Source organism: Artibeus jamaicensis, unplaced genomic scaffold (assembly GCF_021234435.1).
Source record: "Artibeus jamaicensis isolate MK-2021 breed Jamaican fruit bat unplaced genomic scaffold, CSHL_Jam_final contig_759, whole genome shotgun sequence".
Classification (NCBI taxonomy): Eukaryota; Metazoa; Chordata; class Mammalia; order Chiroptera; family Phyllostomidae; genus Artibeus; species Artibeus jamaicensis.
The window spans coordinates 17895-34098 of record NW_026521953.1 but is presented as its reverse complement, the minus strand read 5'-3'; the positions used below and the strand labels follow the sequence as shown (position 1 = coordinate 34098).

At 38.9% G+C, this 16204-nt stretch overlaps 1 protein-coding gene and 1 non-coding gene across 2 annotated transcripts; one reads left to right on the top strand and one right to left on the bottom strand.

The window, feature by feature from the left end:
* Positions 1–3350: 3350 nt before the first annotated feature.
* LOC119040592 (U6 spliceosomal RNA) lies at positions 3351–3455 on the bottom strand. Its single transcript, XR_005080890.1, has one exon. It is a non-coding gene; the product is annotated as a U6 spliceosomal RNA (small nuclear RNA).
* Positions 3456–4222: 767 nt separating this feature from the next.
* On the top strand, positions 4223–5245 carry LOC119040575 (olfactory receptor 6). The gene has a single exon (XM_037133597.2). The coding sequence runs from the start codon at positions 4223–4225 to the stop codon at positions 5243–5245; it is 1023 nt and encodes a 340-aa protein (XP_036989492.2).
* The last annotated feature ends 10959 nt before the right edge of the window (positions 5246–16204 follow it).

The following is a 16204-nucleotide window of genomic DNA, read 5'->3' as shown; positions in this document are numbered from 1 at the left end:
GGAGAAGTCGCCCCCACATATTTAAGAGTATAATATGAATCTTAAGAACCAGGGAAGCCCAGGTATTATAAGCTGTAAATGAGACTCATCTTGTTTCCCACAGGTGGCCAGTGTGACCAGAGATATTGTCAGATGTTGTAGGACTCATTGTGCTGGAGATTGAGAAAATTAGGACTCAGTGTCCAGGAAAAAGTGTGAAGAGGGCTGATTATATAACTTCAACTTTAAACCTTGTCTCAATCCATTCACACTATTGAGTCTTTCTAATCAAAATGCAGATCATTCCATTATTAACTTTTTAGGTCTACCCTTTGCCTTTGTGTCTGCTATTTTCACTTCTTGATATTTCTCCCCCCCTCCGAACTCTATAAAGCTTCAATTCAGTTTCAATGTAACTGCCTTGGTGAAAACATTCTGGGCCCCCCCGGGCAGAAAGAATTATTCTCTACCCTGGGCCCCTAGTACTCAATATTTTATTGTGATGCTTATTCCATTACATTCTAATTTTCTATTCCCTTCTCTACCTTCTTTACTAGACAATTCCAATGTCTACTTGTTGCGATATTTTCCTGGTAGGGGTCAAGGTGCAGGGGCTGGTGTGAGGGGAGGGCTGAGGCAGTGGGAAACCAAAACTAACATTTTAAAGATGAGAAAAGTCTGTGTTACCAGAAGGGGAGCAGCAGTAGAAAGTGATCAGTCAAAGGTAAGAAAAGAAAGGGATCCATTGACTGTACAGTGATCTAAAGCAGATACAAAAATGGGACCAGTAAAGAAAAATCATTGTTAGGAAGAGAGATAAATTGATCGACCATCTGTAAAAGGTATAGAAAATGACTCTGAAGAATCTGCTGGAATAAGAACAATGTGCTAGAAGAATTCTTAAAATGTTAATAAGATCAGGTTTCTCAACAGCTCAAAACCTTCCAATCCACTTAGAGTAAAAGCCCACATGATTACAGCTGCTTTAAAGGACATGGTAATATGCTCATCATCACCTCCCCCACCCCTTCCTTCTCCCACTTCATTTCTTCCTTCCATTTACCCTCCTCCAGCCACACTGGACTCCTTGCTGCTCCTCACACTGTACCTCACCTTAGGGTCTTTGCACTACCCATTCCCTTTGTGTGGAAAGCTTTTCCATCCAAAATCCAGATGGCTAATGCCTTCTTCATGACTCACCTCAATGAGGTTTATCTCAATCAGCTATTTAAAATATTAACTTGCCCCTACTCTGTGCCCTCCTGATTTTCCTTGACTAACTCTATTTTCTCCATTGAACTTATCAATTTCTACATTTATATCTTTATTGTATTTATTCAAAGTCTTGACAAGGGTTGTATTTACAGCTTCTACTCCTCCACTGGAATGCAACTTAAGATCAGGACTTTGGGGCTGTTTTTGTCTGTATTGTTCAGTGAACTATTCAAGCATCTAGAAAAATGCCTGTCACACAATAGGTGCTCAGTGAATATTTATGAAAGAATGAAATCAATATACAAAAAAAGATGAGGTCTTGGAGAGATGAGTTGCAGGAGAGATGAGTTTCAGGAGAAGTGAGATGTAAAGCAGATAGAGGGAGTGATCTTAGATAAGAAGTAAGGAAGAAATTACAAGACATATGAGAAGGTATGCATAATGATTTGGTTGTGGGAAGCTGAATGAATACACATCTCATAGTCTGATTTGTCTTTGTAAAATGAGGGGTGAGATTGCTGAGATTTGGAGGAAGAAGCAGGGTGGTGAATTGGAGAGCAGAGGCATAAATCTTTTGGAAAAAGTGGCAAATGAGTTGATTTAAAACAGTGTGGATAGCTAGACATTGTTTGTGACCCATTTGACCAAAATTTAAGCTGATATCACCTGTGTCTTTTGTGATTTTTTCTTCAACAAAATCTGGGCTCAGCTAGCTAGGTGCAGCTTTTAAAATCTACCTATGAAGGAAGCAGATAAAGGGAGGTTAGGACCTTCCTAACATGCATCTTTCTTATGGCTCTAACTCACTAGACTATAATGACTTACTTATTTTATCTCCTCAAAACCTTGAATGTGGACATCTGACTTTTTGATCTATATTTTCAATGTGCAGTGTGACACCAGGCCCCCCCAAACATATGCAAGAGATTTTTATCTTAACAACAAATGATACTATATCTGCATTTATAATTTGTTGATATTTTAAACTTTTTTTTAACTTAAGGGAGTTGAAGTTTAGGTAAGTTGAGGTTTGCTTCATTTTGTAAAGTCAGTAAGAGATAAATCAGGCACTAGCACTTATGTCTGTCAGTCATTTGTCCCAGTGGTCTGAATTTTTTTTAATGCTTTAGGACACTTTGAATATGGGGATGCCTTTTGTCCATGTTGAGTCTCTTATGTTACTTTTTTGTTTTGCCTGATTCCCAAAAACTCAGACATGAATGAATGTATGTTCACATGTAAACATTCCTTCATAAAATTGCTATGTAATTGTTTGGGTTTAGGCTATGTGCTTCCACACTTCCTCACACTTGTTGGTCAAAAATGACTGGGCTAAAGAGATGTGCGAAAATTAATGAAATGATCATTCTGTTTAGTGGAGAAAGAAGTCAAATTTGAGTTCTATTTTACAGTGGCCATTATTCCAACTCATATGACCAACTGCTTTATTGTAGGTCTGGGAGTTTAGGCCATGAAGTACATGTAAATCAGAAATAATAACTAAACATTGAGGACATTCTACATTTTATCCTTCCTTCCCATTCTCTAATTCTGCATTTCCCTGTCCAGATCATCTCTGTTGGACTCCTTGAAAAGTAGGTTAATTTTACATTAATTTTATTTATAATAATGAGCTAACTTTTGTTTCTATTTTTCTCTTTCTTCTCTCCTCACTTGTGAAGAAATTTTTAAAATTTCAATTCTCTCCTTAGATCATATCGTACCCTACCTAGCAAGCCCAGGATCCTTATGAGTTGCCAAATCACTGGACTCCCCACTTCCAAGGCAGTTCCTTAGATGCAACTTGTCTTTAAGCAATGTCCATAATAAGGAAGAGTTTCAAAGTCAAGAAATATATGGCATTAATCAAGTAACACTTCTTCTGGCAGTGAAATATCTTTGAAGAAGATGCAGATGAATGCAAAAGTTAATGTGAAATCAATGGTGAACTTTTATATACATATACAGTATATATACAGAAGGAAAAATATATAATAGTTATTTATGTAATTATTAGTAATATATAGAATAGTTATAGATGCATATATAACATCATCATCATCATTGTCATTATTAATATTATCAGGAGCCATTAAAAAAAGTTGAAATGTATTTAATTATTCTAAGAGGGCAGACATTTCTTTTCTTTTTTTGTTATTTGTATGGAACGCTCCACCAATTTTTGTGTCATCCTTGCACAGGGGTCATACTAATCTTCTCTGTATCATTTTAATTTTAGTAAATACCTTCCAGAAGCAAGCCCCAAACATTTCTTTGTTCAATTTTTTAAGCCATGGTCCTGAAAATAGGCAGAGAATTATTAACCACCTTTGCCATATTTTTCAAAAGAAAACAGAGCTGAAAAGTAGGCTAGAGTCGGCCATTCTCATGGCCAGAAGGGTCTTTCCCAGTTAATATTCTGCTTTTATTTTCTCCAGATCTTGAACTTCCCTGCTTCTCTACCTGGCTTCCTGAACCATCCTTGGCACTTATCCCAGTCATCATAACCTCCTGCCCATATAGCTGCCCCCAAAATATGGACATGTGCAAACAAGGCAAGTATTTCCTTCTAGTACCACTGAAGACCTCTTTCTGACACAGATCCAGAGGCCTGAGCTCTGAACCCTGAACCTGACCTCATGATCCTGGGTTAAGATTCTTTTAAAAATCAATGACAGTTGACATACAAATATAGGGGTGGGGAAAAGGAAATTTACAGGCATTCCTATGGGAATTAATGTAATAATTAAGAAATAATAATGCAAGAATAAACTCCGTGTTTTGTGTACTCACAACTGAACACCATTTTTGTTCCACTCTGCACATTAGTTTCAGGTATACAACATAGTCATTCTTAACTTCCTGTGTGTGGTAGATTTTGTTTTTTAGTTCCTGTTTTGACCCTTGATTTTCCAGAGAGGACCTTATGCCCTCTTGTGACTGCAAAGTCATACTATAGGACTAGATTATGGCACTAGGGTTTAACTTAATGATAAAATTCCTGTTGCCTAATGGCTCCTTGTAGCTAATGTTGATCTCACTCTTCAATTTGGTGCTACTACCATTAAGTACTTTGTATTTTGGTGTCCTAACCATGTGGAAGAAAAATATCACTCATATTGGTGAGTTCATCCTGGTGGGTTTCCCTGCTCCCCCTTGGCTTCGGGAGTTGCTCTTCTTCTTCTTCCTCATCACCTACCTGTTTGTGCTGTTGGAGAATTTAGTCATCATTATCACTGTGTGGGTCACTGGATCCCTGCACAAGCCCATGTACTATTTTCTGAGCACCATGTCCTTTCTGGAGACCTGGTATATATCTGTCACAGTTCCCAAGATGTTGGCTGGATTCCTACTTTGCCCCAATACAATCTCCTTCCTGGGGTGCATGACCCAGCTCTACTTCTTCATGTCACTTGCGTGTACTGAATGTGTGCTGTTGGCTGCCATGGCCTATGACCGCTATGTGGCTATATGTTGGCCTCTTCGATATCCACTCATGATGACCACCGAATTTTGTGTTCAGCTGATCATCTGTTCTTGGGTAAGTGGCTTCACCATTTCCATGGTAAAGGTATACTTCATCTCCCAAGTTGCCTTCTGTGGCAATAATATCATGAACCATTTTTTCTGTGATGTATCTCCCATCCTCAAACTGGCCTGCATGGACTTTTCTATGGCGGAGACAGTAGACTTTGCACTAGCCATCGTCATCCTTCTCTTTCCTCTCTCAGCCACTGTCATTTCTTATGCCTTCATTGTATCTACCATCCTGCACATTCCCTCAGCCACTGGGCAGCAGAAGGCCTTCTCCACCTGTGCCTCGCATCTTACAGTGGTGGTCATCTTCTACTCAGCTGTGATCTTCATATATGTTCGACCTCGGGCTATTGCTTCATTTGACTATAATAAATTGATCTCAGTCATATATGCAGTCTTCACTCCCATGCTCAACCCTATCATCTACTGCCTCAGGAACAAAGAGGTCAAAGATGCTATCAGGAAGACCATGGCAAGTGGTAGAGCCATTTTCTTGAGAGATTCTATTTGCTGAAGAAGCTCAAACATTTCTTCTCTTTCTCATCATTTGACTGAACCTCAAAAAAACACCTTCATTTGGTGAAAATCTGTAGTTATAAAAATTCTGTCATTGTAAAATAATTTAAGGAAAAGTAGCCAGGTACCAAAGAAATCCCCTTTTCTGTTAGACCTTATTTTGTGTTTCATTTTATAACACAGTGAATGGAATGATCAGAACTCTAATAAGAGACATGTGAGGGGGGACCTAAAAAAATTATCTCCAGAGGGAGGACCCCTTGTCATACAGGTTTTCCCCACAAGGTGAGAATTCTAGGAACCAATCTGTATCAGTGTATCAGCTGACATTGTTGTGAGAGACTATGTTTGGCTACATAATTTTTTTTTCTTTCAACATATGTGCTCATTTCACAATTGGTGATTTGTGAGTGCACCTACCCACACCATGCTGAGTATTCAGTTTTTGACCTAAAATGGCCTGACCCTTGTGTCCCACTCTCTGTATTCACCTAATCTCACTCCAGAAACTTTTTTTTGTTTCCCTGGATGTGGAAGCAGTGAAACAAAAAATATCAGAAATACTAAAGGGCCTTGAAATCAATGAGTTCAAAAATGGTTTTGAGCAGTGGGAAAACATCTCCATAGGTGTATTGCAAAAAATGGAGAGTACTTTGAAGGTCTCTGAAGTTAAAACATGTCAACCTAAATACACAATTTTTTTACAAATAAATTCCAGGTTTCTTTGGGTTCCCCCTTGTATATTGCTAAGAGGTGAAAAATAATTTATTCCTTATTGAAGATTTTATTAGAAATATAACTTATTATCCAACTAGTTTTTAAGAGTTCTATTTGTGAGAGTTTTCCATTTTTTATTTTGCTTTGTTTTAAAAGTCCTCTCTGTCCAAGAGAACACAGAGAGGTTCTACTGTAGTTGACTTCATGGCTATGGCCTGTTTATTGCTTCCATAGGAGTTAGAGGACTGGTTCCTTTTATAATCAATTTACTTTGTTGATATCTTATTTTAATTATTTTTTGAAACATGGGAAAATATGAGAGCTAAACTTCTTTGCAGTCTTCTTTATGCATGACTTGTCATGGTAGAAAGGGAAAAACATTATGTATATTTGTATATATATGTTTCTCTATATAATTATATATAATATATACATAGAATTTAAAAGTTCCAACACAAGAAGGATGATAAAGCTTGAAATCATGTATGTTTATACATGTAACTATATATAAAATTTTATGTTTTCATTCTTTTTCTTTGTTGAGATTTCTATATCCATAATTTCTTTTTTGGATACAATAGTCAGAGACTGGACCATAACCAAAGCTAGTGTCAATTCATTATTGCCTGTTCCTTTTTAGGTAAAGAGAGCATTGGCATTGGTAAGAGACCAAATACGTGTTCTGGGATGGTACTTAGCTTGAATGTATAGGATTTTCCCAGGTTTCCCAGAAGATCTTCCTTCTCATTTGTTTTTATTTTAGTTTGGAAAGGTGATGCAATATCCTAAGAAGTAGTATGCTTTCCTTTAAGCATTATAAAATGATAGATGAGAGATGGATTCTGTCCGGCTCAGCAACAATACTGAATGAATCAATTAAAGAAATGTGGCTTGCCAAGAGTTCAAAGATAACAGACATATTAATTTACCCCAACACTTTGGAAAACACGTTTCATAACGTTTAACTGGGTTATTGATTCATATACCCTAATTTCTTTGTTTTGATTTCATTTGTCTTATAACTACATGTCTTTTTACTTTGTATTAAGTACTTATGTAAGCCAGATAAGGTGGCCTCAATTTGGTTTTGTGTAGATTAAGATAATTTACAAATGGCACTTTCCAATTTATCTAAACCTATTGTATATTCTCCCGTCCTTCACTACTTTTAGCCTAAATATTGTGTGTTCCTAATGATATGTACCATTTTTCTTTAGTCAAAAAGTACTGCTATGGATCATGACTCACATAGACACTAGAAGTAATACATATGCTTTACCTTGAATCATATGTCTTATCTCAATGCTAGAATTTTCCAGTCTTTTTATAAAAAATAGTGTTATGCAGTATATATATATATATATATATATATACACATATACACACATATATATGTGTGTGTGTGTGTGTGCGTGCATGCTTAAATACTTGATTAATCATTAATGGACAGTTATTGCTCTTTTGAAATCTTATAAGATTAGTTTTAGTCTTAAAATGCTTTTTCATTATAGCAAAAAAGAACGATGGACAGAGAAAATAGTGTGGTGATCGCAAGAGGGGTGGTGGATGGAGGTGGAGGAGTGTGTGGGGGATAAATGGTAATGGGAAATATACAATAATTATTTTAAAAATAAAAAAATGCTTTTCAGGTTTAGTTAAGCTGTCTTGGGGTCACTATAATTGTAAGTCACCTATCATCTATATTATAACCTGTCATTATTTTTCTGGTCTAAATCACTTGACAAAATTTTCTATATAGCCATTAGATCATTTGTTATACAAATCCTCTCTGTACCTACTAATCTTCTATTTTACTTGATCAACTGGATTTCTGAGAGAGCTATTTTGTTGTTTCTATAACACTACCCTTTCTCCCTTTATTGTTACAGATTTTGTTTTCATATGTCTTCATGCTAACATTTAAAATATTTTACTCTTAAATATTTTTTAAAATGCAGAAAAGTAGAAAAAAGAGTATAGGTGACAAGTTTGTCTACAACTCTGCTTTGGCTGCAAGTTTCATGGGGAGCCTTCTATTTCAAGGGAAAGTTTACACCTGAGAAAAAAGAGGCATGCACATGCTCCTGACAGTGTGTGCTGGTTCCTTTGTCTTGAGGCTTTTTAAACCCTCTTTTGTGGGTGGGAACCCCAGAAAATGTCTCAGGGGAGGGTTTCAGCAGATTATTCATCAGCTTTCCAAGTGTGTTCTTTAATATGCAGATACACCAAAATGAGCAAACACATAGGAGATCAGGGTCATTTTTTGGTCAGCTTTACCTCTATCTTCGATTTGTTTGGTTCTTGGACGTTTTGTTATTTTTTTCCCTGACTACATTTGTCCTTGGGTTTGGCTGACACTAATGGCACTAAGTGAGTTTCTGTTATCTATCTCCCTGACCATGGTGGTATAAGCTATTTATTCTCTGGTTAGGAAAGAGAGGTGTAAACCATTTGCTCTCTAGAGTCCTTGGTTAGGGAAGACAAGGACTAGAGTGAGTCACTAGATAGGTATAAATAGCTTGAGTTTTTTGGCCCTATTTGTCTAACCATCTGTGTCAGTTTCCCCTCTTCTCACTTGTCAAAAATTCTCCTGATATCTACCTCTCCTGCCTCATTATGCCCATCTAAAAGGTCACCTTCTACGTCTTCTTCACTTGCCAATAAGTAACAAGGAAGTCATATCACATAATTGGAATGATCTTTGATTTATATAAAAATAATATAACTGAACTTTTCTTACCAAACAGAGTAGGAAGCACAGATACTGACATAATTTTTAAGTTAAAACACTAGCCTCTGACTGGATGCCAGGCTGTACCAATGACTGTGCAGCACTTAGGTAACATCAGGTGAGAAACTAATAAGCTGAGGAAGTCACCATATTCTGGGAACCACCCATGTTTTCTAAAACACATAGCTGTTCAGTTTTTTAAGAAAATAAGCTTTATTTATGTCATAAGCTGTACTGTAACTTTATGTTACATCTACTCATATGACATTGATTTCAACAGTACAATTTGAGTTCATTTATTCAATGACTAATTCATTTATTAAAAAATATTTATTGAGAAGTCTTCTTGACCCTCATTATACATGGCAATGAATGAAGTTCAAAATTCCTATCCCCATTGACTTATATTTTGTGGCAGACTCTGGCCAGCAGAGTCCACCTGTTGTGACTGAAGACGAGAATAAATGCACAGGCTACAGCAATCCTGTGGAGAAAAGGGGAACGGCACAACCACTCTTTGAAGAGGAGAGCGCCTTGACCCTTGCCTAGACTAGCTTTTATTGTTTTTCTTGGGTCTTATGTCAGAGAAGTATTTATTACCTATTAAATAGATTATTATTGTCTACATTTTGGGTACAATCAAGGAAATGAAAATAACATATGCAGAAGGGAAAGGCAGTGAGCTGATTAGCTCCATCCTTGGGAAAATTCACACAGGCTTCGGAAATTACCTTGAAGATAGACAATATACATTTACTGTTTCAGACTAGGAGGAGGTAATTTTAGCAAGAGCAAGCCATAACAGTCTGTATGCATTTTCTAGGCCTGATTCCCATGGGAAAACTTGGTTTGAAGGTCTAGCTCCTGGCCACCACCTCATTTCTGTAGGTTTTCCACACAGAGCTGAGTCATGTTTGCCAGAACAAACCAGTACGCTACTGTATTTCAGAGGAATGAGTAAACAAACACGTAATATATCTGATGGTAATAAGTGCTATGAGAAAACAGAAGCAAGGGAAGGCAGGTTGCACTTTTAAGCAGGAGTTCAGGAAAGGCATTTCTAGGAAGGTGACATGTTGCTTTAAGAAGACATCTTACATCTTAGAGAAATGAATGTTTATCCTGTGACAAGAAAGTTGAAAAGAAAGAACCAACCTGGGAGACATTTGGGGAAAGAGCATTCAGGCAGAGAGAACAGGATCTAAATGGTTTGGATGGGAATGAGTTTTCTGAGGATCAGAACAGAACAAGGTTAGAGTATTTGGAGGCTGATGAGAGACAGGGAGAGTGGTGAGAAATGAGATCATAAAAGTAGGCAGAGGCCAAAGTGTTAGTGTTTGGTAGGATATACGACAAACCAAGGCAGGGAGGAGGAGGGAAACATGTCTCAGCCATTGACCCAGCAGTCCTGAGCCCAAAGTCACCAAGATTTGTGTTCTTATTATTTGAGGGAGGAATGTGACATAGCAGCTAGGAATGAGTAACCAGAAGGGAAATAAAGGCAGGTCCCTCACCACTGCAATCTAACAAAGAACTGAATACAGGAGGCTAAAAGACATGTCTCACCCATTGACCCAGTAGTCCTGAGGCTGTTTGATAAGGCCACGAGGCATTCTGAACAACAAGCAAAACTATGATAGGGCAATAGAGGGGGAGCCCTTGAAAGTCTATGTGCATCATCTCCACTAGCTAGGAAAAGGAAAACCTGGAAGCTGTGTATTTCTCTCAAGGCCCAGAAGGGGGCAAGGGGAGGAGGTCCTTAGAAAAAGCCTCAAAGAAAAAGCCCTTAAAACAACTTTGGTGTAAGTGCCTGCCTCCTGTCACATATGCAAAATGAACAAATGCAGTCTGGTGCAAGAAAAGGACTGGGGCTAATAGACCCCCCAAACATACCTACTTTTGGGTAGTCACATCTACCTGGGGGAAAGCTGGCACCAACGTTACCTGTCAGTAATATTAACTCTTTCACCTCCCTCCTGCCAACTATATAAGTCCTCATTAGAAAGGACTTTCAGTTTTTTTGTCACACAAGGGGTCCCTGGCCAGGAGGCCTCTGGCCACGCCACCCTGGCCACTCTCTTGGCTATTGGTTCTTTTGCCACATGGGGGACCCTGGCCTCCCCTCTTTCTCTTTTGGTCACCTGTCCTCTGGCCACCCTTCTCTTGCCATCCCTGTTTTTTCCACCCTTGCTTTTGCTCTCCCATTAGGATTTAGCACTAATAAACTTTGCTTGCATGCTAATAGGCTTGCTGATCTGTAATTCTTTACTGTGTTGGCAAGAAGGAGGAGCTTGTGTTAGTTTCCTAGGGCTGCCATAACAAATTATCACAAACCTTGTGGCCCCCCCCCAAAAAACCAAAACAGAAATTCATAGTTCTAGAGGTCAAAAGTCTAAAATTTAGGTATCTGCAGACTACCCTCCCTCAGAAGGCTCTAGGACAGGAGTCTTCCTTGCGTCTTCAGCTTTTGTGCTCTGGGCATTGCTTGGCTTCTGGCAGCATACCTCCAGTGTCTGCCTTTTTCTTCACAGTGTCTTCTTTCCTTCATCTCTGTGTCTTCTCCTCTTCCTGAAAGGACATCTGTCATTGGGGTTAGGGTCCATCCTCATGCAGAATGATCTTATCTTGAGATTTCCCTTAATTACATTTTCACTGAGCTTCATTCCAAATTAGGTCACTTTCTGGGGTTCCAAGTAGACACATCGTTTTGGATGATACAATATAACCCATGACAGCCTTGAAAATCCTGAAAAGATGATTGGTTTTATTTTATGTTCAACTGAAAGCCATCCTGATATTACACTTTTAAAAGGTCACTTTGAGTGTTGTGTGGAAAATGGAATGTAGGTACAAGAAAGCATGGAAGCAAGAAAAGCAACCACAAAGACTGAGCTGTACTGCAGTAGCTCAGGGGAGAGATGATGGTCTTTACTAGGTTATGGAACTGAAGAAGGGAGAAGGTGGTAAGAGATTTGGGTAGATAGGATGTACAAGACAGAAAAAGAGAGAAATAAAATATTCCTGCTAATTCTTTGATGTGAGAAATTCTATGGATAATGAGAAAGGCTCAAAAAGGGGGAGATTTTGGAAGGGGATCAAGAATTCTCTTTTGGACTTGTTCACGTGTCCCTGTGTTATATGTCTACTTAGTTCTAACAAATCTTCAGTATTCAGATACAGTGAAGCCGACATTTGAATAGTCAGGGCATCTTGACTAGCACCGCATAACTGTTTTTTGTTTGTTGGTTTGTTTGTTTGAATTTCCCCATTAGCAGTGAAAGCATTTTGAATACCATTTACAGACAAGCATTCTGAAATCCCCTGGCTATATCCAAACAATGAAGAATATGGTGATGTCAGCTACCTTTTATGTTCCTATCATTATTGAAAACACTAAAAATTCTGACAGGATACTTAGAGACTCCAGAAGTCCTTAGACTAGTTTGATTAAAATTGGTATTGTATTTTTTAAAATATATCTTATTGATCATGCCATTACAGTTGTTCTATTTCCCCCCTTCACTCCCTTCCATCCTGCACACCCCTTCCCCCACCATTCCCCCCTTTAGTTTATGATCACATGTCTCAAGTTCTTTAGATTCTATATTTCCCATACTATTCTTGCCCCCCCATCTATTTTCTATCTACCATCTATGCTACTTATTTTCTGTACCTTCTCCCCTCTTCTCCTCCTCCCACTCCCCTTTTGCTAACCTTCCTTGAGATCTTCATTTCTATATTTCCACTCCTGATCTAGCTGTCCTCTTAGTTTGCTTTTGTTTTAGGTGTGGTTGTTAATAACTGTGAGTTTGCTGACCTTTTACTGTTCTTTTTTATCTTCTTTTTCTTAGATAAGTCCCTTTAACATTTCATATAATAAGGCCTTGGTGATGATGAACTCCTTGAATTTGATCTTATCTGAGAAGCACTTTATCTGTCCTTCCATTGTAAATGAAAGCTTTGCTGGATAGAGCAATCTTGGTTGTAGGTCTTTGGTTTTCATGACTTGGAATACTTTTTTCCAGCCCCTTGTTGCCTGTAAGGTCTGTTTTAAGAAATCAGCTGACAGTCTGATAGGAACTCCTTTGTAGGGGACTGTCCCCTTATCTCTTGCTGCTTCTAGGATTCTCTCCTTCATTTTAATCTTGGCTAATGTAATTATGATGTGCCTTGGTGTGTTCCTTCTTGGGTCCAACTTCTTTGGGACTCTCTGAGCTTCCTGGATTTCCTGGACGTCTATTTCCTTTGCCAGAATGGGGAAGTTCTCCTTAATTATTTGTTCAAATAAATTTTCCACTGGTGGCTGTTCCTCTCCCCCTTCTGGTACCCCTATAATTCAGATGTTGGAACATTTAAAGATGTCCTGAAGTTTCCTAGGCCTCTCCTTTTTTTTTTTTTTTTTTAAATTCTTGTTTCTTCATCCTTTTCTGTTTGGTCATTTTTTTCCTCCTTGTGGTCAACTCCTTTGATTTGAGTCCCAGTTTCCTTTCCATCACTATTGGTTTCCTGTGCATTTCCCTTCATTTTAATTAGTTTAGCCTTCATATGTTCCTCTAATTTGTGACTAAAATCAACCAGTTCTGTGAGCATCCTGATCAGCAGTGTTTTGAACTGTGCATCTGAAAGTTTGGCTATTTCTTGGTCGCTTAGATTTATCGGCTCTGGGGCTCTGAGTTGTTCTTGAGCCATGTTTTGATTTGTTCATGCCTGTTAGGCATGAGGAGCAGAGCCTTTGGTGTTCACCAGGGTGGGGCCACCAAGGTCACTGGTTTGTGATACTGTATGTGGGGGCATGGTCAAAGAGGCGCCACCCAGGTCGCTGGTTTGTGATGCTGTATGTGGGGGCAGGGTCAGAGAGGGACAATGGCGGTCCCCTCTGCCGCTTCCTGCTACTGGGGCCTGCACGGTCCATCTCACTGCTAGCTCCTTCACTGGTTTATCTGCATGAGAATGTGTGACCACGATCAGCCCTCGGTGGGTCTTCCCACTACTCCACACCTGGGATCAGCCCACAGTTGCCTGCATGCCTGGGTCGCATATCTGGGTCAGTTTGGTGGATCTTTCCTGCTTGATCCCGCTCTGCTGCTGGCTCTGCCCCTGTTACCGGTTTGGCTGAAGGGTTCGTTGTTGTCAGACTTCCATATAGTTCAAATTTTCTGTAGTTTGGCTGCTTTATTGTTGCAAAAACTTTGTTGTTTTTAAACTTGGTTGTGCGAGAAGGCACAGTGTTTCCACCTATGCCTCCATCTTGGTGGAAGTCCAAAAATGGTATTGTATTTGACATCAGATAAAATTCAAGTATTTCAGTTTGTGATAACAACTTTAAAAAAAAAATCCCCAGGGTATCTCACATTGTAGAAAGGTTTTAAAAAGTTAGCATCACTGATTGTTGCTCCCTGGAATGCCCTGTTTACAATGGCTGTTAGGATCTCAGGCTTAAAGTCTTCTATCCAGGAAAAGTCTCCATCCTGGTTCCTAGGTGAATTTGGGATTTTAATAAAATGGTGCTCCTTAGCTTGGGATAGAATAAGACTCAGCCCAGATCATGCCCTAACCTTTACTAAGGAGATTTGGTAAACTGCACTAGTGTTTGCCTGTTAGAATATGAATTAGCAGACTGCAGAAACCACACCTTTTCTTCATCCATTACCTTACCTCGTCATCACTTACCCCATTCCTGGGTTTGTTTCGCACCAATCCACCAGGTGAGAGTGGGTAGGATTGTTAGGGTAAAGTAATCCTTTTAGAGAGTCTGAGATCTTGATTCTGTTCACTGGGATGGGCTTTACTTTTCATTGCCCTCTCTCTCTCTCTCTTTACTACCTGACATCTAATGAGAATATGTGCTGCTCCTCTTCTTTCTTCTTCTCCATCTCCTCCTCCTCCTTTTTCTTGTACTCCTCTTTTTCCTTCGTCTTCTTCCTCTTCCTTTCCCTCTCCTTCTCCTTCCTTTTTTTTTTTTGCTGCTTCTCCTGAGTGAGTAATTTATCCTTCTCTGCAACTCCTCTGAAGAGGTTTAAGCTATTGATAAGGGATACTAGAATGATTGCAAGAGCTCTAGTGATAACTGGCTCTTCTTTTGTACTTAAAAGTAATCTGCCAGATTCTTTTTTTCCCCTTGCTGTCTCAGTGCTCTCCGTGCAGGAATTCCTTCCATATTTTTCTTAGTCACTTGGGTTTGGACACTAGAAGTAGGCGGGAATGGATAAAACCCGACTTTTCTGCCCCAGGGGACATGGACAAGATCTTCTTGTGGTCAGACATCCCTGGATGGCCAGACAAGACTGAGAGTATGTCACTCTCTGTGTGCAGGCATACACAGGTCCTGGTGTCTTCTCCCCTGTCACACTGAACTCACCCATTTTCATTTGGATGCAGCTGACAGTCAGTTCATTTACTGTCTTTAATGTGGTGATCAACATTGAGATTTTCCTAAGTCAAGATCCTTCCAACACCAGTACAGAATTCCTATTTCAACAGCTACCATAATACCCTCTTCTCACTTAACATTTCCCTTGAGAAAGTGAATGCATTGGTGTGAAGTATCAGTCTGAGCCTATTTATTCAACTCACTTTAAAACCCCTACTATGTACCAGATCACACTGATATACAGATAACACAGATAAGTGACATACATTTTGCTACCTTGAAGAAGCAACTAAGTCCAGGGAGACAAATATTTAATCACATATTTAAAAGACAATCTAATACCTATCACATTTGGCCTTCACATTGGATTTTGCTAGCATGCACAGTGCTAGTACCAAAGAATGAGCAAAGAGCAAAAGAATGCAAGGGGTAAAAATAGAACAAGATTTTCTTTAATCAAACACAGCAGTCATGTGTTACTATCCTTTGTCCTTAACAACTATTTTCCTATCTTGCAGTTACTTCTGGATCACAATCCCATTATAAGGAAATACTATATAATATTATGAGCTAGACTTTGTTGTCCTAAATTCTTTACATGGTTTACATTTTATTTACTCTCTGTATACAAACACTATAAAATATGTGTTATTTATGTCACCATTTTACAGATGAGGGAAGCTTGGCACAAAAAACTGAGTAATTCGCTGTTGGTCACCCATTAACTAGCAAAGCTAAGATTCAAGTCCTTCCACTTAGCTGCAGAGTCCCAGCTGCCAATCAGTGAGCTATGCTCTCTCCTTACAAGTGAGGGCAGTTCATGATCAATGGACTCTCACTGCAGGGGAAATGTCTGTGGAAATATACACAGACACTGCAATCAAACATGTACTGATAAAAACACACCCATTCACACTCCTGTAAAAAGATTAAAATGACATATCACACATAGAGTCTGATGGTTTGCTCTTCATTTAATAACTTGTCATAGTCATCTTGCTAAGTCATTAAATGTGGATATAATAGCCTTATAACTTTACCTAGAAGGCAAATACAGGGTCTGGCAGAAGTAAGGCTTGCTCACGTGTGGTTGGTAGAGTATGGGAATGTCTCACATGAGATGGGCAGCAATTTGAACA

Excerpts from the sequence above, each read along its gene's own strand:
- LOC119040575 (XM_037133597.2), top strand. The coding sequence starts at position 4,223 with ATGTTGATCTCACTCTTCAATTTGGTGCTACTACCATTAAGTACTTTG.